The sequence below is a fragment of the Equus asinus genome, chromosome 20 (assembly GCF_041296235.1).
Source record: "Equus asinus isolate D_3611 breed Donkey chromosome 20, EquAss-T2T_v2, whole genome shotgun sequence".
NCBI lineage: Eukaryota > Metazoa > Chordata > Mammalia > Perissodactyla > Equidae > Equus > Equus asinus.
Window position 1 is genome coordinate 71,741,999 of NC_091809.1, and position 26,576 is coordinate 71,768,574.

A 26,576-nucleotide genomic window follows, 5' to 3' on the forward strand; every position below is an offset into this window, starting at 1 on the left:
CTGAAGCTTAGAATGGTAAGGCTCTCTGAGGTCACAGAGCTAGTTGGTTAATAGAAAACCCTACACACGCTTCCTCTTGTTTTTGTGCCTGTCTACAAGATTCATTGTTTGGTTATGCCCACTGGGAGCATTTATATAGTACTAATTACCAAGTGAAAATATCATTAAATTCACATTATGGCTGTGATGCTTGTGTACATTTTTAGCTAAGTCTGTGCCACTCAATGGACCATTTCAGGCAGTTGGGACAGAGGGCCAAGTGTTGATTTAATGGTAATATCATAGAGTGAGAAGGCATGAAAGCAGGAAGAGGTCTTAGAGATCAGTCAGAACAACTTCATTTTACAGATAAGAAAACTGAATCTCAGAGAGAGAAATACGTTTGTCTAAGGCTGCACTGGTAACCAGTGATTATAATTAAAACCAATGTCTTCTGACCCTTCAATTTAATGCCTTCTTCAGTGAGGTCATCCAGATTTTTCCTGCAGCCATTGTATTAACTTTTGTGATTCAGTTGATTGCTTTATCGTTTAACACCCCTCTATGCTGGTAGCTGAAGCATGAGCCACGTCTACACGGTTATGGAGCGTGTTTTGAGAATAAAAGAAGCAGGGACCTACATGGTGATTTGGATCATTTTCAGTCATGCATCTATTATGACACTTCTTAGTTTAGAAGTTCCTCAAGGGCAAAAAGCTATGTATTTACAGCATAAAGCACAGAGCCTGGATCATATTAGCTATTCAATAAATGTGTGTTGAAAGAGCAATCTAACCTCAAGGGTGATTTTTGAACTATGGTCTTTGATTTTTTTTAAAGTAAATTGCCTATGAGAAATTCATCAGGTCCCTGCTTTGCCCACATGTAGGCACTCACTAAAATCACATGGTTCTCATTCTTTTAATAAGAACCGGTGGAGAGGACTGTCAGCTGACAAAGAAAGGATAAAATGTGAGTGCTAGAAATGCCTTGATCTGAATGTGACCTCTTGCTGGAACGCCAAAAATACAAACTTTCCAAGTCTGCTGGCCCAGTGACCTCAATATACAAAGGTCTTTTCTTTCTAGAAACACACTTTTTTCTCCTTGTTTCTGATCTCACAGAGATACCCTCACAAACTCAAACACACACATATTTTCCTTTTTAAATTCCCAAGAAGGTGTTAAGGCTATATATTGCTTTTATACACAGTCTTAAAAATGACCCCTTGCCATGTATTTGAAATGTAAAATCTTTCTTCTTGAGGGCTGCCTTACTCTACTATGAAAACTTCTGGACAAGCAGATTATTGAATAACTCATGACTTTGCCCTTCATCTGATTAGTTCCCTGAAAGCCATCATAAGACATCCTTACAAAGCCTGGGGGCCTTCAGAGTCCTGAATGATCACAGAGGGCTTTTTTCCCCATCCTCTTGAAATGTCATGGGCACCCTGAGCCTCAAGGGAGGTCACTGTTTGTATCACGAACTGAAAAAAAAAGGAAATATTTAAAATTCATTTGGGAGAAGTGAAAGTTTATCTGTGGGTTGTGTGTCATATGCAGAGTATTAGATCCCAGTTCTTTTATTGACTGGATGACTGTGGGAAGTTTAAAGAAAAATGCCTCTACGGTATAAGCCATGTAAGAGATGGTTTAGGATCATCATGTGCTGACCCTCACAAAATGCTCTTTCCGGTGATACGTGTTTGAGCACACAGGCTCACACACAGGACGGGAACCCTTGATCTTCATCCGTTTCCACCAAGTGCTTATGGATCATTTCCGCTTACAATCCGCAATGCTAATACCAATGTGAACATAACAACCTGCAAAAGAGTTTGGTAACTTAAATGAAAGCTCACCATCACAAAACCTTGAGACCAAAGTTAAGTGTAAAGTGTTCTTAGGGTTATGTTGACCTATATATCCTTAGATACACGCCAGTTTCAGCATTTTATTCTTTTCAAGATAAGTTGCCTTATTAAATACACACTTCACTTTGTTTTAATTTGTATAACTTAAGAAGACTATGAACATAAATAAATTCTCAAGTCAGAATAAAAAGGCTTTGTCTGGGAACACACTTCTGGAGTTTTTGGTTCAGAAAATATAAGCCCAGTCTTCAGAGGCTACTGTCTTTAGCAACTACTAGTGGACAATTACAACCAATAGGATTTTGTTCATTTTTGTTAATCAGCTGAAATACCTGTAATTTTTGGTCATAAACTCTGGTCTGGAACTTTGATTTCACTACCTATTATTGTCTTTCATAATTTTTAACATGCTGGAAAGAGGGAGGGAAAACTCAAGTATCAACTAGTTCTGAGGTACTGTGCTGGCTGCTTTACATATGTGAATTCATTCCATCCACATGACAACCCTGTGTGGTACATATTATTATTGCCATTTTGCAGATGAGAAAGGCTGAACTTAGAGTGTTTAAGACTCTTGCCAATATTCACTTAGAAAATTAAGAATCAGAGCAAAACTTATTTTAGCTGACCGGTCTAAATAAGACCAATCCTTTTGTTGACTGATTGATTGATTGACTTCTTTATCAGAGGACTTTCCTCATCCAAAAGATTGTAGATTATTTAAGGATAGAGGCCATCTAGTTTACTGTTGTATTCCTAGCATGTAGCCCAGAGGCTGGCATTGACACATAAATATCTGTTATCTCTTAGTTGAGTGGACACTCCTGGTACATAAACCTGGAGGAGAGAGAGCACAAGACTGTGGTTTAGTAGTTGAGAGTATTCAGTGTTGGTAAATGACTATGGGCTCTGGATTCAAAAAGCTCAGATTTGAATTCCAACTTTCCAAGCTTACTGTCTGTATAATTTGAACAAGTTACTTAGCCTTTCTAAGCCTCAGTTGTCTCACCTTAAAATGAGGATGGTAATTGTTCTTTCATGATCACTTATGTGATTTGCATTTCTGATGGTTAGTAACCAGACAATAAATGCTAGCTAATTCTGTTACCCTTAATTGGAGTCAACTATGGATGCCTTTTTCGCATACTACATAATTTAATTATTATCTTTATCTTTATAATCTATCATCTCACTAAAATGTAAGCTCCAAAATGGGAGGAATTTTCGTGTTTTAATCATTGTATCTCAAGTATTCGGAACAGTGTTGTCTAATAGAACATTCTTTGATAATGAAAATATTCCATATTAGGGTTGTTTAATACTATAACCACTAGCTACATGTATTTATTGAACACTTGAAATGTAGCTAGCTAGTGTGACAGAGGAACTGAATTTTAAATTTTATTTAGTTTTAATTAATTTAAACTTAAGTAGCCATATGCAGCTAGTGGGATACTGTATTAACATAGTTCTAGAACATTACATGGTACACAGAAGTTTCAATAAATACCTGTTAAATGAATGAATCTCCTTTGGACTCAAAGATTAAGACCGAAGCTGCACGATTGTGTATTTAGCTCATTCTTTAAAGGTAAGCAATGAAGCACTTTACTGAGTGATCTGCTTGTCCTGGAGGCCTCATGAGCTTCCAATAGATGATTCAGTTTAATTGTAATAAGTTTTTGATTTCTATTTCTTTTTGGTGATAGGTCAAGAAAGATTTGGAAACATGACAAGGGTCTATTACCGAGAAGCTATGGGTGCATTTATTGTCTTCGATGTCACCAGGCCAGCTACATTTGAAGCAGTGACAAAGTGGAAAAATGATTTGGACTCAAAGTTAAGTCTCCCTAATGGCAAGCCAATTTCAGTGGTTTTGTTGGCCAACAAATGTGACCAGGGGAAGGATGTGCTCATGAACAATGGCCTCAAGATGGACCAATTCTGCAAGGAGCATGGTTTCGTAGGATGGTTTGAAACATCAGCAAAGGTAAGGTGACCTTAAAGGATAAACCTATTACAGGCAAGGTTCACAAAGAAAATGGCCTATAGTCATGATCATCATCATAATAATATGTTTGTCTATTGACTTATAGTCCCCAAACTGCTTTAAGCTCTTTCTCATCTCAAGGGGATGAGTGAGCAGGGCAGGAATTATTATCCACAGTTTAAGATGATTGTGGCTAAGGGAGCAAAGCAACTTGCACATAGAGATGTTGATAAAAGTTAATAACTATGTTCATTTATTGAGTGCTTATTATGTGTCAGGTGTGTTTTACATACATTTTCTCATTTAGTCCTTGCAACAACCCTATTAGGTAAGTATGATTTTAGAATAAATGAAAGAAATGGGCCTAACATTCAGTGCGTTATTCATGTATTAATTAATTTATTCCATTAACATTTAATATGTTCTTCTGTGTATCAGGAATTGTGCTTTGCCCTAGAAATGAAAAGATGACAAGAACACAGAACTAGCACATTGGGAATATTGCAATAGTGGGGTGAGAGAGTAGGTGGCAAGTGTGAATGTGAAGAATATAGTGTAGCTCACTCTCCTGGGTGGCAGAGGAGTTAGCAGGATGTGGGGGCAGAGTCAGGGCTGGAAGATAAAGAATCTGATGTGACATGATGAAGATCTTATACTTCTCATTATGCTTCACACTGCTATCTTTGTCAGGTGCACAGTTTTTGCTCTACTCCCTTTGTTTTTGTTTATATTTTGGTATCTAAGTGTCAGAAAGAAAAAAAAATTTCATAGTAAGTTTTGAAAATTAAGAGAACAGCATAAATAAAAATAAATGTTTTGCTGTATCTTTCTATTTTCTGTGTACATATATATTTTTACATTATTAGTATTGCATTCTATATAGTTTTATATCATGATTTTTTCATTTTATTTACTTGTCGGACACACATATTAAATATTTGTGGAGCACAGGCACTGTGCTAGTTGAGATTCAGCTGTGAATAAGATAGGCATTGTCTCTGTACGTGCAAAATTCACACTTAGGCCTTTTTGTGAACATTTGCACACATCATTAGAGAATGGCTTGAAAATATAACTTGAATGGACATCATTTAAATAGGCTGAGGAGGAGCCTCTGACCAGTTTTGCATTGGAGAGTAGAAGGGTCAGATTTGCCCTGGGGACTAGGGAAAGATAGACTGGAGGCAGGTAAGGCTGAAGACAGAGTGGCATGGTAGTTATCTCATTCCTACAGGAAAACGACAAGGCCTGGAGCTAAGGTAAGGGCTTTAGAGGTTGGAAAAATAAATTGATTTGAGAATGTCACTAAAGTGCGAGCACCAGCAGGATTAAGTAACTGCTTGGACTGGAAGAGGATGGAGAGGGAAAAGAGGGTGGCGTTGTCACTTTCTTTGTCGTAGTTGTGATGTTCTGTTATTTTAGCCGTTTCATGGAGAGTCTCAACACCAACCTTCTCTTCATACTGTCTCATAGTTGGCTTTATGTTTAGAAGTTGCTACTTCTCAGTACCTTGTCTTCCTTCTTGGGGCCCCAGTGTACTAGAATGCTTTTCTTCTTTCTTTTTAAAATCCTTTGTTTCACCTGTTAGGATTCTTCATTTGCTTCAGGGCACGGTATCTATCATTTTCTACTTCCTAGCTGTCATGGAACCTTTTTGGTTTGTTTGTTTGAAGAATTTATTGTTGTAAAGAGGGACAGGTAGAGCAAAGCTCACAGGCATGATTAAATTACAGAGATTTAAGAAATTCTACGTGTTTTATAGTCTGATTCTTTGATGTTTGTCTGGCTTTTTAAAAAATTTCAAAATGTGAGTGAATTCATGTATTCTTCTATTCCTTAGCCCCACACTCAATTTCACTCCACAACTCTTGCATATTCCTTCAAATTCCTTTCTTTCAAAAGAGTCACTCTCTAGCCCAGAAGCTTCCAGGCACAGGAGTAAAAGAGTAGGGTTTTGGAAAACTTTTCTCAATTACTACTTTGCATCTGAAGAACAAACTAGATTGAATGACTCCTATCTATATAGGGAGGAGTCTTCCATCATTTATTCATTCATTCAAGAAATGTTATGTACCAGGCACTGGAAATACAGACATTTACAAAACAGATAGAATCCTGACCTCATGGATAATAATAACAACAAAACATAAGTAAAATCTATAGGGTGTTGAATGGTGAAAAAGTACTAGCAGGAAGAAAAAGAGAAAGAAAGGAAGAGGGCTATGAGTCTGTGGGGAGGGTTGAAATTGATTGTGGGACAAAGAACCTTCTGGACATTTTCTTTCATCTCTCTCTGCCATTCCTAGCTCAACCATTGCAGTGTCACACTCTGCTTAAGGGCATGACATTCATTAACTTAAGGCCTGGCTGACCCACCAGACTCAGATACTGGATTTCTAATCCTCTAAATCCCTGCAAGTGTAAACTTTGAAGAGAAGCTTTGTACAGAGAGAGAGGGAAGGGAATTACACAAGCTAAAGGGCGCTGAACTGCTAATATAATCAAGAGGGTACAAGGCCTCATTCTAAAAGGCAGAACCTCCATTGAATGTCTCTCTTCCCTCCAAACATACTGCTGTTGAAATGGCCCTTTTGAATGTCTTAATAATGAAAATGTCTTCCCGGTGCCAGGTTAGTTTTCAGAGCCAACACCTAGAAGCTCAGGGACAATACTGCAGCATTGACAAGCCAGAGTGTCAAACTGCTCAAAAAGTTTTTTTTAAAGATCTCTGATAAAGCTCTGCTTACTTTCTGAGGATAAGCTTACAGCAAAACCGAGGCCCACATCAAACCATCTGCCTGAAGCTAAGATGGCACACAACTCGGAGACAGCTACTGATTCATTCTTTGATTACATGTGGGATCATGGAACATTCCCATAGAGATGTTTCTCTTAGGGAGTGAATCTACTTATAGTTAGAGTCCTCTTGAGTGGCGTCATCAGTGGTCTCCTGATAAACATCTGCTTTCCTTTTTTTACATCTGGAAACTTCTAACGAGCCAAAGGCCATGACCTCTGTCTTTGTCCTCATGGCCACATCCTGCAGAAATTCTGAGGGTGTTACCATCAGCTTGGCCGTCTCTGAAGTGGAAACTAGCAGGATGATAGAGGAGTTTGTCATGGAGACCAGACTCCATCTTGCTGCTGACCCTGATGCTGAGGGAAATTTACCCTCTGGTTCTTCAGTCTTCCGGAGTAACTTGCTGTGAGAGTTTTCATGCCTTGTGCTGTTGCTGGCACAATCATGGTAGCCTCTGGCAGTGACTAAAGAGACAAAATATAAAAACTAAGTGTATACAGGTATCTCTGATTTTTCACATCATCTCTTCAAATATTAAAACCAAAGGAAAGAAAAGAAAAACAGTCTCTCTTAGGTCAAGTTTTCTTTGGTTTTCAACCTCTGCATTCTTTCCCTTTCTCACCATGTTTACTTGAATTCTACCTGTGGATTCACCAGGGCCAGGTAATGTATAATTGGGGTGATCACATGGCCCAGTTCCGGGGACATTCCTGGTTTATGCCTACTGTTCTAGCATAATTATTCATAACACCCCCACTCCTGGTTTGTAATTTAAATTTACGTGGTCACCCTTTTGATCAGGAGCTCTAATACATCTCACTGTCCACATCATACCTTAGCTCCAGTAATGGCTATTTCACGCGTTCTTGTACCCAAATCCAGTCTTTCTAATATGCTTTGGTAGACTTGTGTCTTTGAAATGAGAGCCCTGGCCCATCCTTGTTAGTGCATCCCAAAAGTTGGGAATCCTGTCTTCTGAGCCCAGCTTAGTGGCTGACAGGGCCCTGTTCCTGCTGACCCTCTTACCGGGTGCATTCTTGGTGCCCATTACCTGCATCTCCACCAGTTGCTCCTTTTGGATTCACTCTCTGACCACATCCACCCAACGTCTGGGTTTGTTGTGAGCAACAAGTGACATAACGTATGTGAGGTCTCCAGATCTGTTATGTCTGATCACACACTCACACACACACACCCTCCCCCACACCATCCTTATTATCTATTCTCACAGACCATCCGCTGGGCTGGGTTTCACCATCTGTACCTGGCTCTGATGCCCACAGCACCTGCACTCGGTGGGAGGGTCTGTTTCTGTATCTCAGCACTTTCCAAGCTGCTCCATCCTGCTCTTATAATGCAATGGTTCATGTGTGGCTGTGTTCAGTAACAGGACACCAGGAAAACGCCCATGTAGATGGGAAAAAATGGAGCGAGGAATATCTATCCAATGGTGGTGGTGACAGGAACGAAAGTCCCAGAAAGAACTCCAGTGCCCCTTGCTCCTGCTCCCTCCACCTCATGTCCTACTCCTGGCAGATTTCCTTGACTGTTTCTATCCTATTTATAGTGACTTTTTAGGCCCACCCTCTCTCTCAGAATGTTCTAAGATCAATGGGTACCCTGGGAAGAAGCTTTCGTACATTATACTCTACTCAATTTTAGTCTCTTCCCTGAAGCTAAAGAGAAAAATGTTGATACGGGTCCTGCTGAGAGAAGGAACATACCTGATAGTGTTCTCTCGAAGAAGTGATTCGTTTTCTAGGAGGAGGAGTAGCTGTTTCGCAGTGTAGTGTAACATCTTTCATGTGTTTTGGCTTTCCAGCAACTGTTAAACCCATTTGCTATCTTTGGGGAACTTCTAGCCATGGAAGGCTCACCTCCCCAGGAAGAACCCATACAGCTTTCTTCTTTTGCTTTCTTTGCAAGTATAGCACAGGCACATGACCTAGATTCCACCAATCATATTGACTCAGAAGCGAGAATTCTAGGAAGAAGGTGCAATGCAGAATCCAGTTTTTCTGGGGAGGGTGGTAGCAGAACAAGCTTTTATCCTTGGGAGACAGCAAGGTTTGCAAGGTCTTGTTCTTGATACAGAAACAGAGTCCCTGCTGGCCCCAGGGACAGTTGCATTCAATTTGAATTCCTCGGAGCTTATAGATTACAGGACTTAATGCTCAGGGGTGGCTGACTGCAGTGTCCTCATCAGGCTTCTTTTATGTGGGATTTGAGTTTCTAGAAGCTGAGGCTCAAGCCTGTTTCTCTAGACTACTGAATAATTGGGCAAACTACCCAACATCCCTTGAATAAATGATTTCATCTTTAACCAGTATCAGCTTCTGTATCTTGCAGCTGAGAACCTGGATTAATATACGCAGTCAAATACATTTGAGAAAAGCAACTGGAACCACTGCTTCCCTGGCTGCGGGACTTCTCAGGACTTGGACGTTCTGCTGTGCATTCTGAATCTCCAGTAATAACAATAGCTACATTTCTTGCTACATGCTCTCTGTTAGCTTTGTAGGAAGATTTTTATGTATATGAACTCATTCAATCCTTAGTGTGATCCTAGAGAGTCAGCATTATTATTATTACCGTTTTAAAGAAAAAAGTTGAGACTTAGGTGGCTTCTCTAAAGCTATCTAGTTATTATCTTATTTTTTTGATTCTAACATACATTTGTTGTTCCTTCTTACGTTAACATTTCAAAATCAAGATATGCCCTCTAGTCAGCATGGATTTCTAAAGTGATGGCATGTCATACAAATAATGACATTTTTACTGTCTCCTCTAAAAGGGGACTACACCATGAAGCACTTCCTAAATATTTTTGGCCACAGAGAACACTTAACGAAAGAGTGGAATGTGTTGGGGAAATGCTGGCCTACAATTCTGGTGTAGAGAGAAAGTTTTCTGTGTTTCATTGAATTAGTGAGCTCTTTTTATTATTATTATGTTTTAATTGCTCCGCAAGCTGAATTATGCAGCACTTAGAAAGTGGCTAGTTTCCTGGAAGCTGCTTAAAGAGTAGTATCACACATCATTTCTTTTTATAGACTTCCAGAAAATATGCACTTAGAAACATAATGCATTTATACAAACTGGAAATGTATAGATAATTGCACTTGAGTTTGGGGAGATAGTTATTCTAATTCGTTTTTTAGTGGATTGAGCATAGAACATCATTTTTTTAAAAATCCTTTTATTTTTAAATTGCGTAGTAAGCCATCTCTGATTATTCCCATTTTTCAAATGTCAAACATGAAAAAATGCTTGACAGTCTCTGGTGCGTTCACTGATTCAACACAATTTGTATCGAATGACTGTCCAGGTCTGTGCTGTGAACGATGGTGTTGAGCCCTTTCTGAGCACGCTATTGGTGCCTGCGCTTCTTAAAATGTGAGAATTCCCTAGGTTAGGAATATTCCAGGTTTTAGGCACCCATATCCAAAGAATTTAGAAGGGGTTGCGGGATGTGCCTCCGCTGACCTAATTAGCTGCAGCACATTTAACCTTGTATTTTTAGTTGATCTCATTAGGATAATAAAAGGAAGGGCCAATCTGAAAATCTAAAATCAGAGCAAAGTTAGAAACATCATTTAAAGGAAATGATGGCAACATTTAATAGTCATGATCATTTCATATAACGACCACTAGTCTGTAGTGCAACTGTCTGAATCATCACTTCTTCCAGGTTCTTAATGCTCTACATGAAAAATGGAATTGTTTCTTGAAGTTGAGAGTAGCTTAAGTGCAGGAGCCTCAAACTCAAGCGACTCATCTACTTACGAATCAGTATAAATTAAGAATAACATTTTAATTTTTAGTTTCAGCTAATTAGTTCTCCAGAGGTTTTCTAGGTCTATACTTATTATTAACTAGATAATCTGAAATCCAACTATGACTAAGACATTGTAGGAAAATAGAAATGGACCCTCAGATGGTATAGCCATGGCTTGGGGTACAGGAGGCATGGGGTTGCATATGTCATTCTCTCCCACGTGGTTCACATTTTCATTACTTAGAGCTCAGGTTCTTCCTGTCTCAGGCTTGGACAGCTGTAATGGTCTGTTTCCAGACTTTGCTCATAATAGTCTGTGCTACATGGTGCTAAAAACTCAGCCAAGCCAAGGGATCACTTTGATTTTGTCATTGCCTACTTCAAGAATTTTCTGTAGGTTCTACTTCTTGATTCAAATCTAGACACCTTAGAACAGGGGTCAGCAAACTAAGGCCTGTGGACCAAATATGGCCTGCCTCCTATTTTGTAAATAGAGTTTTACTGGGACACAGCCAACATGATTTACATATTATCAGTGTCTGCTCTTCCACTACAATGTCGAGTTGAGTAGTTGCAGCAGAGGCCTCATGGCTTGCAAAGCCTGAACTATTTACATCTTATCCTTTACCCCTTAAAGTTTGCCACCTGTGTCTTAGAATAACAATAGCTTCTCTTTAGCCAGGCTGTGCTAGTGGTTTTACCTGCATTAGCTTACCCTTCACACAATCTTATACTGTGGGTACTGCTATTATTCTTGTTTTACAGATGAGGGGGTTAAAATTTAAATTGAGGAGCATAAATGACTAGCTAAAGATCTCATAGTTGGTATGTAGTAGATTTGGGATTGCAAGCTAAGTGTGCTAATGGTACACCCAACCACCACACTGCACTCACTTACAGCCTTTTCCACTTTAGCCTTATTCTATAATAATTATTTGCTGAGCAACTGATACATGGAAGACCAGGGGCTGGGATAGATGGATAGATAAGTAAAATGTGGTCCTGTCTCTAGAAGTTCAGTCTAATGAGAGATACACGGACGTGTCAATAGGTACAACCTGGAATTGTTGAGGGGACTGAACAAGGAGGGGCCCTTTATCATATCTACTTTTGCCCAAGCCATTGCCAGCCACCTGCCTTTTCCTCATCTCTGTGCTATTGTCCAGGATATTCCCTTTGTATGGAGTGTATGAGGCAGTTGACATTCTTTGTCTATATTCCATTTTGCCCAAAGAAGTCCAAGGTGTGAGAGAGGAAAGGGAGAAAAACTCATGGGTTTAGTAGTAGGGAGTCTTCAGTAGTCAGATGTCAGTGGGCTCAAAGATGAGCCACCTTGCTTTCCAGGTATCTTCCACCTCCCACAGACTCATGAGAACAGGCCTACAAGGATTCTTTGTTCTTAGAGAGGATCCAGACAGACTTGCCCCTTCACCAGAAATGACCAGGCTCAACAAGGCACAAGGCATACTTTTGTAATGATTGTTTTCATTATTATTTAATTGTGGTTCTTCATGGGGGATGATTTTGCCCTTCCCACCAGGGGACACTTGGCAAAGTCTGGAGACATGTTTGGTTGTCCTAACTGATTGGAGGGGGTACTACTGACATGAAGTCATCAGTGGATAGAGGCCAGGGATGCTGCTAAACATCCTACAGTGCACAGCACATGCCCGCCACCCCCCACCCCACCTTCCCTCTCCCAACAAAGAATTATTTGGCCCCAAAGGTCAATAGTACAGAGGTTGAGAAACCCCAAATGCCATGCTTTATATTAGAGTTTTCTGAATTCTCCAAGGAAAAGGCACTAATTGAATAAAAGTGCCTGTTACTTAGTTGGCATTTTTCTTTTAATAATAATAAAGTATGAGTGTCTTTTGATTTTTATGTGATTACTGAGAAACTGTTGAGTCTTTGGGTTCAGGCCAACTTGTTTGGCATGACTCAGCCCTCTCGTCTGATGGATGGTCCTTGCCTAGAGCGATGAGGCTGAGTGTGAGTGCCTCTCTGAGTGACTGTGTCTTTATGACCCCAGAAAAACAGCCTTTTCCTGGACTCAGGCTCTAGGATCACCATAGATTTCTGAATCTGAAAAAGGGCACTGAGGAGCACAGAGGGGCACTTTGGCAGAGTGTGGCAAGCGTGGGCTTTGACGCCAAGCAGATATGGGTTGGAATCTTGCCTTCAACACAATGCTGTGTGGCTTTGGGCAAATCCCTTAATCATGCTGAGCCTCCATTTCTCATATGAAAAATGGGGATGGTACTTTATTGATCTGTTGTAAGAATCAGTGTTAATAAGTGTGAAATTCCTGGAAGATTGTTAATATGCAATAAATGATTGATCTTTCTAAAAAAATACACATGCATGCAAAAATTGTACACGATTTCAGAGGTCTCCTAGGCCATCCTGCCCACTGAAGCATGGACCCTGTTCTATAGCCAGCCCATGGTGCCTTCAACTGCTTAATTCCTCTCCAAAGGTATCTTTAGAAAAAATGTGTTGGAGTTAGGAGATTCCTGAAGAAAAAGTTCTAGTTAGTTAGAGCAGGAGTTCTATGTTGGGGTAGGGGATCAAAATCAGGGAAGAGGGAGGGAGGAGATTTTGAAAACAAAACTCTCAGATTTTGCAGAATGACCTGGCTGAGAACGCTTTGCTCTCCACCCTTCCCCTTTGAGAATCACTTTGTGTATTGAGAGTGGTGCCCATGGGAGTGTGTTGCAACCTCTGCATGGTGCAGAAACAGGAACCCAAAGTTGGAAAATGATGAGTTTAGTTAAAGGAAGACTGGAGACTGAAGGGAGGGAGGTATAAGCCCCACCCTAAAGGAGGGAAGAACATAATGAGCTTCCTGGTGCTATCTCAGAAAAGGAGCCAGAAATTATAGGCAGGAAGAGTGTGAGGTCTGTGTAAAATTTCCCATGTTTGCACTTTAAAAAAATTCTGTCCTAGCTCCCCGTCATAATTATTTTGGTAAAATTATTTTAAGGAAAAAGACCTATGTGCCTGTCTTTGAGAATTTCAAGGAGTGAGGGTGCTCCTGAGGCTCTATCCTGTCTTGAGCTTAATCCACAGCACCGATGAGCCATGTGGAAAAGTGTAGATGATGGAAGATGGAATAAGCAGGTAGCGTCCTGGTGCCTTTGGAAGTGAAACCATTGCCTGGGTGCAGCTGGGTATAGACCTTGACTGAATATGGTCTCTGGTCTTCACTAGTAGACATGGCTCTGTTCCAAGATCCAGGGAATGAGTGAATACGACCAAACTCTGTTTCTGGAGTCAGCTGTCCTGGATCTCTAGCTCCAGCCGTGACTTCTTTCCCAAACTTCAGGCTTCCATATCCCTCTGGATCTCTACTTCGATACCACCCAGACACCTCTTCAAACCCATCATGTCTGACACTGAATTCATCAGCTTTTCTGAAAATCATGTCATCTGATTTGGAGACCTCACATCCACCCAGACATCCAAGCTATACACTCATGGAACCAGATTACTCATCTTCAGAAACCCCTAGCTCCTGAGCATACAAAACCCCATAAGGGGGCTTTTCTCTGCCTCTCAAGGTCTATCTCCTACTTCTTCCCTCCATTTATCCCCTTGTGATACTAAACTGCATCAAGCCCCCTATTCACATCTTTTAGTCCCCCTGTCTGGAACATGCTTTCTACAGTTAGCCAGCTGTCTCTCACTCTTCCTTCCGGACTTGGCTCAAGCACCATCTATTAGTGACTCTCAGATGGTCTCTCCTCCCTCTTACTACATTATGTTAAAATTCTCTCTTTATGGATCTGGCTCCTGCACTGCACTGTGACATCCTCCTGGTCATCTACCAGCTCAGGGGCTCGTACACAGAGGTTGAGTACTTGGTCATTGTCTATTGGATGGAACAGAATTGTTTGCTGCAGTGCTTTTCAACAACTCTTTCAGAAGATTCTTTTACTCTATTATTCTTTTTCCTGCCCTTTGTGAGGTATTTCTGTCTTTAGAGAACTGTGCAGAAGTAGAAAAATTAATTTACTGCTGTATTTCCCAGAAAGAGTCAACATTATGTAACTCCTTTCATCCAGAAAACTCTCTGGACACTTTGCACAGCAGGGAGATTATAGTACCCTGCAGAGTGGAGGGGAAAGTAGAGAAGAAAAATGAAGATGAAGGAAACAGCCCCCCTTAATGCCTTGGGCCCTAGAGTGAGAACTGCAGAATTCTTTCCTGGTGATGCCACATAGCATCCTGCAAGAACCTGGATCTTATTACCCAGCTTATTTCTCCTTCACACCCAGGGACGAGAATTTAGCAAGTTTCTTCTCATTGCAATTCTCATAATCTTGTTTTACATGTATCTCCCATTTGTTTCGGATGCTGTCATTTGAGCCACACACGATGACTATCATACTTGGATTTTTTTTACTAATAAAGAAATGGAGTTCCAGAGAGGCTTTTCAGTAATTTTAATCAGACTTCAGATTGACTTCAGAACTCTATCCAGTGACACTGATTCTTGAATAGACCTGTACATCAGGAACACCTAAGGAGCATGTTAAAATTTTAGATGCCTCGGCCCTGCTCTCAGAGATGTCTAGAGGGGAATCCAATGTGTGTTTTTTGGATAACTAGCCCTTGGTGATTTTGATATGCACTCTGGTTAAGATACATTGTGTTAGACTTTGTTCGTGTATTCACTCACTCCTTCAGTCATGCATTCATTCATTTCTGAAGTATTCCTTGAATAGCTACCATGTATTCAGGTAGGCACTTTGCTAAGCACTGGGGCACTGATGCTAAAGGGCACAGTTTCTTCCCATTAAGAAGTTTCCAGTCTCCTGGAAGAAAACCCATGTAAACAAATAATTATCATACAGTATGAAGTTCCATAAAAACTGGTAGCTTCCCCAACAGCTGTGAGAGTACGTGAAGGACAAGCTGTTACCTCTATCTGAGAGTGAGGCAGCCTCCTTGATCTGCGTCATCAAGGGGCCCTCTGAGAGGGACTCCTTTTTAAGGGATGCTGTGCAGAGGGGCATTAGGAAGCCCTTTAGGAATCCTTGAGTGTTTTAAAAAGCAAAGACAAGCTTTGCATCTTTATTCTAAGATATCTAAGTAGGAACATGTCACTCTTGAAGTGTTACCTAGCTTTATTAGTCATCAGAAAATTGTTAATACAAGACCACAAAGAATCCTAATATTAGGAATAATAGGAAAAACTTATATTTATGAAATGCGTTCTTACTCTCTACCGGCCTTGTCCTAAGTCATTGATTTAGTTATTTCATTACTTTTCACAAACTCTTATGAACTAGGTGCTGTTGTTATGTCCTTGTGAACTCGATACTATTATTAGGTTACATAGTAAGGGACTGAGTGAGGCTTAGAAAGTTAAATGATTTACTTAGGAAGTGGCAGAGTCGGAATTAGAATCCATATGCCTCTATTCAAAGCCCTTGTTCTTTATTTTTTTTTTACCTCCATGTCTAAATAATACTTGTATTGCTCTTCTTGATTTCCTACATTTAGACATACCCATTGACAACCTGCTATACTAGATGAGGATTTAACTTTCTGGCCTTCCTACCACCACCCCCTATCCTACCGGTAGATTTCTATCATTGCTTTTAGTTGCATCATAACAAAAATCCTACTATATATCATTAGATATGAAACCAGTATTTTCTCACATAATTTGCCATCTTTATTCCTTAATGTTTTGAAAAATCTCCACAGTATTATTTATTCTTTTGATACTTCTTTTTCCTGATGGCCTCCATCCTGAAGGCCCTAATTTCTTCATCCAATGTGACTGCCCTATAGACCCAACCCACAGCTGTAAGCCTGGGACTTTTCTTTGTCATTTTCCTGGATGGGATTGCTTGCTGCCTGGATCCCAGTTTTATGTCCTCGTTTTGTTGGAACGTTGCTTCCTGCAACTGCTTAGGAAAAGCTGCGTGGGCGTTTCAGAGTCCTTGATATCTTCATATACGTGTTTTTAACCATCACACAATTTTAATTGTCTACACGGGTATAGAATTCTAGGTTGATAATGATCTCCCCTTGTAACTTGAACACATTGCTCCATTGTAGTGCAGCCATTGGTGTGGTTCTTTCGAAATCTCGTAATACTCCGGTTCTTAAAGTTTTGTATGTAAGCTGTTTTCTTTTTTCTGGCAGTTATTGGAATCATTTCTTTCTTTACCCCTGGTAATCTGAAACTCCACAATCTTATGCTCCATGTGAACCTCTGTTCATTTATTATGCTGGGCCCTCTGTGAGCTCTTTCAACTTAGAAACTTATGTTCTGAGAAATATAATTTCTTTTGCTGGTTTTCTCCTCTTCATTTTCTTTGTTTTTTCTTTATGGAACTCTTGGTTTGGTGTAACCTCCTGAAGTAAGTCTGTAAACCTATTATGCTTTTTTTTTCCCTCATATTTTCAGCACTTTGTAATTTTTATTTTATTCTCCATATTTCTTTGACTTAATTTTCCACTCTTTGATTATAGTTTTTAATTTGAGCCATCATGGTTTTAATTTTGAAGAGCTTTCCTATTCTCTGATTGTTCCTTTTTGTAGCATCCTGTTCTTAGTTAAGAATGTAACAGCTTCTTGTATTTGTGAAGATGCTAATTAGTTTTTTGAAGTTTTTTTTCTATTTCCTGCATTCTCTCTTTCATTAGAGTTCTTTTTTCAGTCCATTTTGTTCTGTTATATGTTGATTGTTCCCCTTAAACAACTGATGATCCTTGACAGGACATTCTTTCTTAGGAACAAGACCATCAAAAGCAGATACTAAGCGCTGTGTGTATTAGTAGGCTTAGTGATTAGTGGCTGTGTTGATTGTTGATGAGTGGGTTTCATTTTAGGTTGGCAGTCACTGGGGACTCCCAGATGTGAGCTGGTGGAGGTCTTTTCTCTACAGAACTCTTCTCTCCTGCTAGTGGTTGGATGTCAGAGTTCTGTGATGGGGGAAGAAGTAATCCAGTGCCATATTGGCAGACTTTTAGTTGACTCTTTTTTCAGTCCCATATCACCTACATAGGAAAATTATTTGGTGTCTGTTGATTCTTAAGTGTTTTTTCTTTGGTTTATTCAAAGGATAAAGCAGTATTTGACTTTGGGTGTAGATGCCTAGCTGGTGGTATTCTATGTGGAGGAATGAGGAAGGGGTTCAATTGACATGCCCTATACTGACCTTCAACCAGTCCCCCTGATTTCAGCCACTCTCAATATATGAGTCTTGAGACTCTTTTGGATTCTCTGGGAATTACTGAGCTCTCTATTATCCATATCTCCCTTTACACACCCTTTGGATCATGCTGTTCAGACCCTAGTAAATCCACTACTACTCTCCACTCCTTTCAAATTTCTAAAAATGTGTTGAAATCTCTTGAATGCTGATGCACATTTTCTCATTCTTTTAACTCTTGAGATTCTATTAAAATATTTTGTTTCTTTGAAATAATTTTTTCAGAGTTTTGGTAAGGAAGGGAAATAAACATATTCCCTCAGTCTGCCATGTTTAACTGGAATGAACCCATTCTCTTTGACCTTTTGTTGACTGTCTACTTTATTTCTGGCTCAGTCTTAGTCATTATATAATTTAACTCATTATGGTTTCTTTTAAAATTAGGGTGATTTTATCCTCATTTTATAATGTGGAAACTAAAGTATAGCAGGATTTAAGTAACTTACCCAAAGTCACACAACTAGTGAGTATCAGAGCTACGATTGGAACTCAGGTCTGATTGCTTCTGGTTCTATCTGGTGCTTGCTATCTCTGCTTTCTACTTTGAAAAGAAAAGCAATAGGTAAAGGCTCTATCTCCTCTGTTGGAACCATTGTCAGAACCTTCTGGAAAGGGTTGCTTCCTTGTTTCAGGAGGGGTTTTGTTTCTAAGACATGTTTGCCTTCTCCCTCCCCAGGTTACTTCATTTTTTTCAGTATTGATTTTGTTTGTCCCCTGTTTTGTGGTTCTTTACCTTCTTTGATGTGTCTTGTTTGCCAGCTTTGAAGCACCCTTAGATTTGTGGGTGACAGCCCTGCTTTCCCAAGGTTTCTATTTCATCTCTCTCTGCTTCACTGACTAGTGAGGTATTGATTTCTTGGGAGAGCCTGCTGCTATTGGGGGAAAAATCAATATCCCATTAGACATAAGTGAGAAGCAGCAGCAGCAGCTCCTCAGCAGCCTGTTCACTGACCTAACATGCTGGGGCACTGTTCAAAGACTAGGCAAGCCTGACGTGGCCAGGGATATTCTCAAGTGATTAGATTGTCCTAGGAATAATGTAGAAAAGCCAATGACAGAAAAATCAAGAGTTGCAAATTCATTTCCTTGAACTAAATGAAGTAGAGTCATCTTCTGAGAATAATTTTGCCTGTCAAAGATTGCTCCAGGGCAGGGAAGTTAGCAGTTGAGAACTTTTATAATTCTATTCACTTGGAATTTTCTAGTATAGGCACAATCTTTGTGAACCATAAGGCAAGTCATTTACTTTGATGTTCCCCAGGGTTCACAAAATGAAAGAAAGGCTGTCAGCAATGGGGTGCCTGGCATTACCCATACAATGTTTCTGAAACGTTGTGTGTAAATCCCATTTTTAACGCTACCTCAAGGGGCTCATTATGGTAGCTCTCTCTTCGTGAGCCCCTTTGTAAAGGAAGAATTCTTTTGGGAAGATAATTACCACCCTTCTGGTTCATCTGGTTATAAGTTTAGTCTTTGTGTTTCAGATTTTTGTGAAGAAGGACAAAAATGAGCAGAAAAGTCAAATTATCAAAGTCTAAAGAGATCTAGTGTTACCATAGTAATAGAAACCCATACTTAACCCCCAGATTATCATGTTATTGTGTCTTCTTCTACCATTGCATGGAGCCCCAGGAAAATTAGATCTAGAGAATACTTCAAAAGCATCTTGTGATCTACCTACTTGTTTTATGGTTTCATTCATTCAATCTTCAAATACTCATTGAGCACCTCTCCTTCATGTGACAAGCACTGTTTTAGGTGCCAGGGCTAGATCAGTGGACAACTATAAACAGATAACAGAAAAAACCCTGCCTTCGTGGGTCTTGCATTGTAGAAGTGGAGATAGGTAATAAAAAGATAAATAAGTGCAGTATATAGTTTGTCAGTGGAACTAAGTGCTAAGGAGAAAATTAAAGCAGGGAAGGAATCTAGATCTTGTGTGGCATTTATGCAGGAGATACAGGGAGGAGAGCAATTTTAGACAGGTGACCAGAAAAGGTTTCACTGAGAAGACATTTTTTAAATTAAAGATTTGAAAGAGGGATAATATTGAGCCATAATAGATTCCTGGAAGAGGAATGGTCCAAGAAGAGGGTATAGCATGTACAGAGGCACTGTGGCAGGAACTGACAGCTGTGCTTTAATAGAATGATAGAGATGAGGTAAGAGAAGTGATGAAGTCGTGTTGCATTGCAACAACTTTGAGTTTTGCTCTGAGTGAGAGGGGAAGACATTGCGTTTGATCAGAGATGTGATATGATTTGACATAAACAATCATTCATTCTCGTGGTTATGTTGAGCCTGGATTGTAGTGCGAAAGGTTGGAAGCAGAAGATCAGCTAGGACTCTTGTGCAGTATCTAAGAAATAGAAATTGTGGGAAATAGTCAAACTCTAATGTATTTTTAAACATACAGCAGATAAGATATCCTGACAATTTGCATAAAGATAATGAGAAAAAGAGAAGATTTGAGGATGGCTCCACAGTTTTTGGCCTGAGCAGGTGGGAAAATAGAGTTGCCATTTTCTGAGATGGGAGTCCTGAGATGTGGAGGTGTCAGTGGGGAGACATGTCAAGGCTCAGTTTTGTACATGTTAAAATGTAGAAGACAGCTAAGAGCAGATGTCAAGTAGGTAGTTGAGGTGTGTGTGGTTCTGGAGTTCAGAAGAAAAGTCCAGGCTCCAGGTAAGAGGACCAAGGAGCAATCTCTGGGCATTCCCATATTTAGATGAGAAAATGAGGCTACACACAGGGGAAGTAGTAGAGGGCATAGGTATTTTGCAAAATGGCTAAAACTGGAACTTAGTGGACTCTTCTCAGTGTACTACTCTAATAAGATTACATTTAATTAGCCTGAGTTTTCATCTTCTTTTCCTGTGCTATTCTTCTCAGTAGTAAAGTGGGAAGATGTTGAATGAGAAAAAAGCCAGATTACATAGCCTTGGCTCTCTCTCTCTCTCTCTCTGTCTCTCTAGGTCATCAAAACTTCAATTTATTCACTACGTTTCTGCTGGTTGGTGGGTCTAAAAATCATAGTAAGAAAGTCGGGTGATGAAATGATCGTCTCTGTCTATGCTGTCAACAGTGCACTTGCTTTCAAGTCACTGGGAGTTCTAACATAGGTCAGAGGTGTTTAGGATATGATTGGAGCATGGCTCTCACTAGGTTTTAGAGTGGTTGGAGATATTTAAATCTAACTCTAAGAGCAATTGTGCAAACCTAAGTTTCAGGTCTATGAAAGGGCCAAAATATTTAGAAACTTTGTAAATTAAATTCATCTTGTAGATTGAAAGTCAGCTTTGGTTATTTGCCAAGAATGTTCAAAATGATAATATTTAACTTTTCTGTAGTACTTTCAAACTCAGAAAGTTTCTATGATCTACTTTCTTATTTGGCTATCACAAATCCCTAGCACAGAATGATTTTTTAGTCTTTTGTCAGACTTTGTTAAGAACTCCTGCCTGTTGTTCTTGTGAACTGGTTTTAAGAACCCTTACCATCCGGTTCCCCTACCTGGAAACTCTGTGATCTGTCCCTATGCCATTTTTTTAGTGTGGTGATCAGATCTGTTGACAATATACCAGACATAGACTGAACAGAGCATGGTATAATGAGGCTTTAAATTACTTGCCTAGGTTGCATTTCTGTTTTATATAGTTCTATACTGTATTAACTTCTTTTTAACAGCTGGATCAACTTGTTGACACATGCTGCACTCATGGCCATCTAAAAGCCTCTTTATTTTTGCAGATATACTGTCCAGTAAGGTGTTATGCATTTAAGCTATTGATAATTTGAACCCAAGTGTAGGATTTATATTAATGTCTATTAAATTTTATTCTGATGCTTCAACCTATGATTGTAGTTTCATTTTAAATCTATTATTTTTGCTTATAAAAGTACAATGTCAATTTCGGTTAGGGTTATGCTCATATACATTTGAAAGAGACCCTGAAAACAGTGACAGCTGGCTGTTGGCTGGGGCTTGCTTTCCGGTCCTAGAGGCTGATCTCAGCTCCTAGCCACCTTTCGCCATGTGACCTTATCACAAGGTCGCAGATTACCTCTTCAAGGTCAGAATGAGTCTTACATGAGGTAATTTAATCAAGGGGGTGAATATCCTATCGCATTCACAGGTCCCATCTACATTCAGTGGGTCACATATTCCAGGAGGTGGGAATCTTGGGGACAGCATAGACTTCTGCCTATTACTGGTTTCTAGACAGGAGCAAGTATTCTAGAAAGGTTAGGGGTAAAAGTCATGTCACAGCTGAGCCTGGCTCCCCCTTCTAAAGTTCAGGAAACAATGGTTTCACTAGAAGCCCCACCCAAATTCTGCTTATATTTCATTAGTCATAACTATGCTTAGCACAGGAAAGCCAGGGACTTTGAGTTTTTGCTACCCACATGTAAGGAGGATTCTATTAGAAAAGAAGAGATACTGCATATTGTGTAGACAGCTAAGATGTGAATGGAAATGCCAAAGTAGAGAAAATAAATCTTATCTAGTTTAGGAAAAATGGAACTTCATAGTGAAAAAAAAAATCATACCTAAGCTCCCACACAGGATTAGTCACTGTTAACACTATTGTATTTTGTAATTACATCATATTATGTGCAACTTTTAAGCTTATCGTGAGCATTTTCCATGGAGAGCTCTTTGTAAATATAATTTTTAGTAACTGGATAATATGCTATCATAAGGATGCACCATAATACCCCCTATAATTAAGTTTCTTTTCTTATTGTACATTTCGGTGGTTTTCAGTTTTCATTATTATAAATAATGTCATCATAAGTACCTTTAAACATAAATTATTTTATATATTTAAGATTATTTTATCAGGCTTTATTCTTAGTAAAATTACTGGATCAAAGAGAATAGACATTTTTATGTTTCTTGTTACACATTTTCATGTAAATTTTCAAAAATGATGAACTAATTTATACTTGCCAACAATGAACAAAAGTGTTCATATTTCTATGAGAAAACCCTAAATTCCAAATTTCATCATGTCAGTTCTACTTCTTATCTTTGTATCTAACAAAAATTTGCTAATTATGCCTTTTATGACTTGATCCAAACTTCTGGTTAAAATGAGGTTAGTTCCCGACAGAGATTTGAGCTCTGTGCCACTGCCTTAGAAACTATGCTTCTTGTTTAATGTAATTAAATAATTAGTTAGTAGTCCTCAGGTGCTGTTTGAGCCAATTAAGTTTACCCATTTTATTTTGGAGCCAACCCATAGCCACCTTGTCCACAGAACGTTATGAAGGGCATTATATTAAAGATAAGATGCGCAAAGCATCTCCTGATGGCTCAATCTGAGTCTTTATTACAGAAGAAAATGAAGTTAGTTTGTTGTGTTAGGTGTGCCTTCTCTGTGTCATCTGTTGACATCTCACCATATTCTTCAAGCATTAGTCTGTCCTTTTCTGGTAATACTTTTGCTCTGAATAAACCCCAATACTGTCTTCTTCCGCCTGTAGCATTTTCTCCAGGCATGTCCTCCGACTTGGTTTGAGCTTCCTCACCCTATTTGGATGAGTTCAGACCACCCTTGAATCTGTTCTGAGTTCACTTCCCTTCTCCTTCTATCTTTTGTACATTATTTTTAAACCTGACCTTACCTGAGATATTCCTGTAGTCAAACTTGTTTCTTTTAGATCTCTTTCCTCTTTCATCTTCATTGGGTTACTCATGGTTGTATAATTAGAATTTCCGATTCTGAATTTCTTGTCCTTATTTTTCTCCAAACTCAATCTTATGGATTGTTTTCCATCTGTAGGAAAAACCTACATAAGTTTCCATTCATTCTTGTATATCTATATTTTCCAGTTCATGAAATATTTATAGATGTGCTGTTTCCTTCTTGTTGTCTGGGCTTTGGGGTAAAATTAACATATTAGGACCTAGACTATTCATGGTTCAAAATTAATCATTCTTGTTTTCTTTGTTCTACATATTTGAATGTGAATATTAACAGTATATATGCCTTATGAATAACTTAGAAAATAACCAGAATTATAAAATAAAAGATTAAAACTATCTGTAATCAAACTACCAGTTGATTTCACTGTTAACATTTTAGTCTGTTTCCTTCTAATCAGGAATATGTGTTTATTAAAAAGAACTTCATCCTACCCGTTTTAAGTCATATTTATCCTTGGGTGTCCATTCAAAGAGTTGGCTTATTAGTTATAGACATATAGCTGCATACACAATATCAGCGGAAGGAGGAAGACAGAAGAAGTGAAAGGAACCCAGGGTCAGCAAGAAAAGCTAAATTGTCTCTGAATAATATTTTACAGTGCAAGAAGGCATGTACTGCATTCTTAAGTGGTCCTCAGGAACAAAGTTAACATTTTTAAAGTTTACATTTGAAGCATAAATATCCTTTATCTGGGGAAATTTTTGTCCTTTTGAATCTATTTAATTCAGTAGAATTCTGTGAAAACAACCAGAAAAATCAGAACTGAGGTTAAGTCTTAAGTTCCAAGAAGCCTCTTTTATTCCTTTTTCTTTTCCACAGAAAAATTTGTGAAGCAACTTCTTTATGCCTTTCTGAAGAGGTACTTCGTTTTAGCTCACTTATGTTTCAACTCTGTTTTCCTCTTTTTGCGTGTCCAACATAAGAGCCTAAACTGTCCACTTTATTCTGCGTATGTTAAAGTTTTATCAGATGCCACTAGATATGTATCTGTTTGATAGTGCTCAACTTTATGGAAAAATACTTTTCTGTTTCTTTTTAAAATCACGATTGTTATGTATGTCTAAAATGTAAATACATACCACCTACGTTGGTGTAGATGATTGTAAACGTCCATGAAGCTATATAGTAAACACAACTGAGGGTTTCCTGATTTTGCAGTGATTTCTCCATCACCAGTTTTATGCTTCTACTCCCAACCATTCCCATTTAGCTCTCCTCATAGGTTGTCCAAATAGACGTTACCATTTCCTACATACTCTGTCTCTCAAGTCCTAGTAATTGGCCAGTAGTGCCCACATGAGCTAAGTGGGGTCCCTCCTGGTACATTCTCTCCTGGACTCAGAGTTGCTTCAATTCCAAGTGTGAAGATGTGATTGAAGCCAAACTTTCAGAGTCCTTCCCCAGGATTTCTCCAACTGAGTGTTGGGTTAGGAGCTTTTGATGGCAAAGCTATGAGAATGTAAGCCCAGAGGCTACTGGCAGCTACCTCTCTCTTTATATGCAAAAAGCTGCTGGGCAGAGAGAAAATGAAGTGTGTTTGAGAGCCTAGTTTTATTTCCTAAGGTTCTTGGAGTGGCCTGAGTCTCTCCATCACTCCTGGGAGCTCTGCTCCAGATGACCTAGACAATTCAATGGGTTTCTGATTTTTGCAACCAAAAACTTATGGCTAATAGGTTGATAGAGTGCACTTGCTCTAGTAAATGATTGCTTAAATAAACATGTTGTTCTTAAATTCTCAATTTGAGAAATCTCTCCTATTAAGGGAACATTATGCTTAGGACTTCCACAAGTTTAACTACATTAGTCAAGGACTGGAGATGGTCTCAAGAGTCACCTTTGATCCTGTTTGGAAAAAAGCACAGTAGAAATTCTCTTCTTTCACAGTTGATGAAACTGATGCCAGAGAGAAGACTTGATCTGTTTCTAGTGACTAAGCTCACTTGTAGCAACATCACAGCTACGACCCAGGTCTCCTAATTGTCTAAAGCTGTCCTGAGTTGAAAGAAAATTCAGCAAAATAGATTTCAACATAGAGCAGCTTGCAATATTTTCTTTGCGATTTTTACTTGGTATTAGTCCATTTTTCTTTCCATTTCACAGGCCAGTTCGTTCATAAGTTACTCGTTGAGCATATACATGCCAATAGGCCCTGTGTAAGCTGCTGGTAACACTCCAAGTGCATAAAAGTGGCACTTCTGCTCTCAGGAAATTTGCTATGTAGTGAGAAGGTAAATTTCTAAATGCCATTGCAATCATGAGTGATTGAGGCTACTATAGGGGGCTGCTGTGGAAGCACCTATGAGAGCTATCCAACCCAACCTAGCTCAGGTTAGGGAGTGCAGCATTGGTCAGAGAAGGCTCACCAGAGTGGATAACGTCAGGACCTTTTCCTAAACAATCAGGCTCATTGTTCCCAACTTTGTTATTAGCATTATCTCACTCTACTCTGTTAAAGTCATATTAAAACACAAGTACTTCATTTGGGGCTAGGCTCAGGAAAATGGAGAAGTGTAAAGATGGGGGTAACACTACTTAGATAAAGGTAAAAAACCATAAGTATAATACAAAATCTGTAATAAATGTCTCTATCAACCCCAACCCATGCTATCCAAGACCACTCCCATATATACCACCACTACTCCTGATCAATAGATGCCAAATTGTGCAAAGAGGAGCACTAGCCCTGCGAGACGGAGCAGGAGATAAGAGTTCTGTGATCAGACAAGTTTATGAAGCACTGCATGCTCATTCTCTGCTTGGAGATGGGAGGGGGGAAGTGCCTGTTTCTCTCTGGCTCTCCCGGCCTCACCTGAATCTGCCTTTTCTTTGTTTACGCTACTGTTGCAACTCTCTACCCTCTTCTCCCAGTTCTGCCATGTTGCTTTGCTTCCCCTCACCCTGGATGCTAAATCTCTTCCATTTAATGCAAGAAGTTCAATCAAATGCCACATTCTGTGAGCTTCTAGGACTCTGAGGAATCCTGTGAGAAAGAAACATTTTTGAATTACTTTTAACTTAATGTTTCCTAAAATTATTTAAACATATGATGCCTTTTTTCCCATACCATCTTATAAAACTTCAGAATCTCCTTTGAGATACCTTACTCTAAATAAGAAGGATGTTTGTCCCTCCAAACAGTCTCATGTCCAACTTAATAATAATAATAATATTTATGCAATGTTATATTGTTTCCCAAGTGTTTTA

At 39.2% G+C, this 26,576-nt stretch overlaps 1 protein-coding gene across 1 annotated transcript in view; it reads left to right on the plus strand.

Moving 5' to 3' along the window:
- Nucleotides 1–26,576, plus strand: part of RAB38 (RAB38, member RAS oncogene family) — a 57,296-nt gene that overhangs the window by 18,250 nt on the left and 12,470 nt on the right. The window contains exon 2 of the mRNA XM_014868033.3: nt 3,565–3,845. Within this exon, the coding sequence (XP_014723519.1) occupies nt 3,565–3,845 (281 nt within the window). The remainder of the gene's footprint in view (nt 1–3,564; nt 3,846–26,576) is intronic.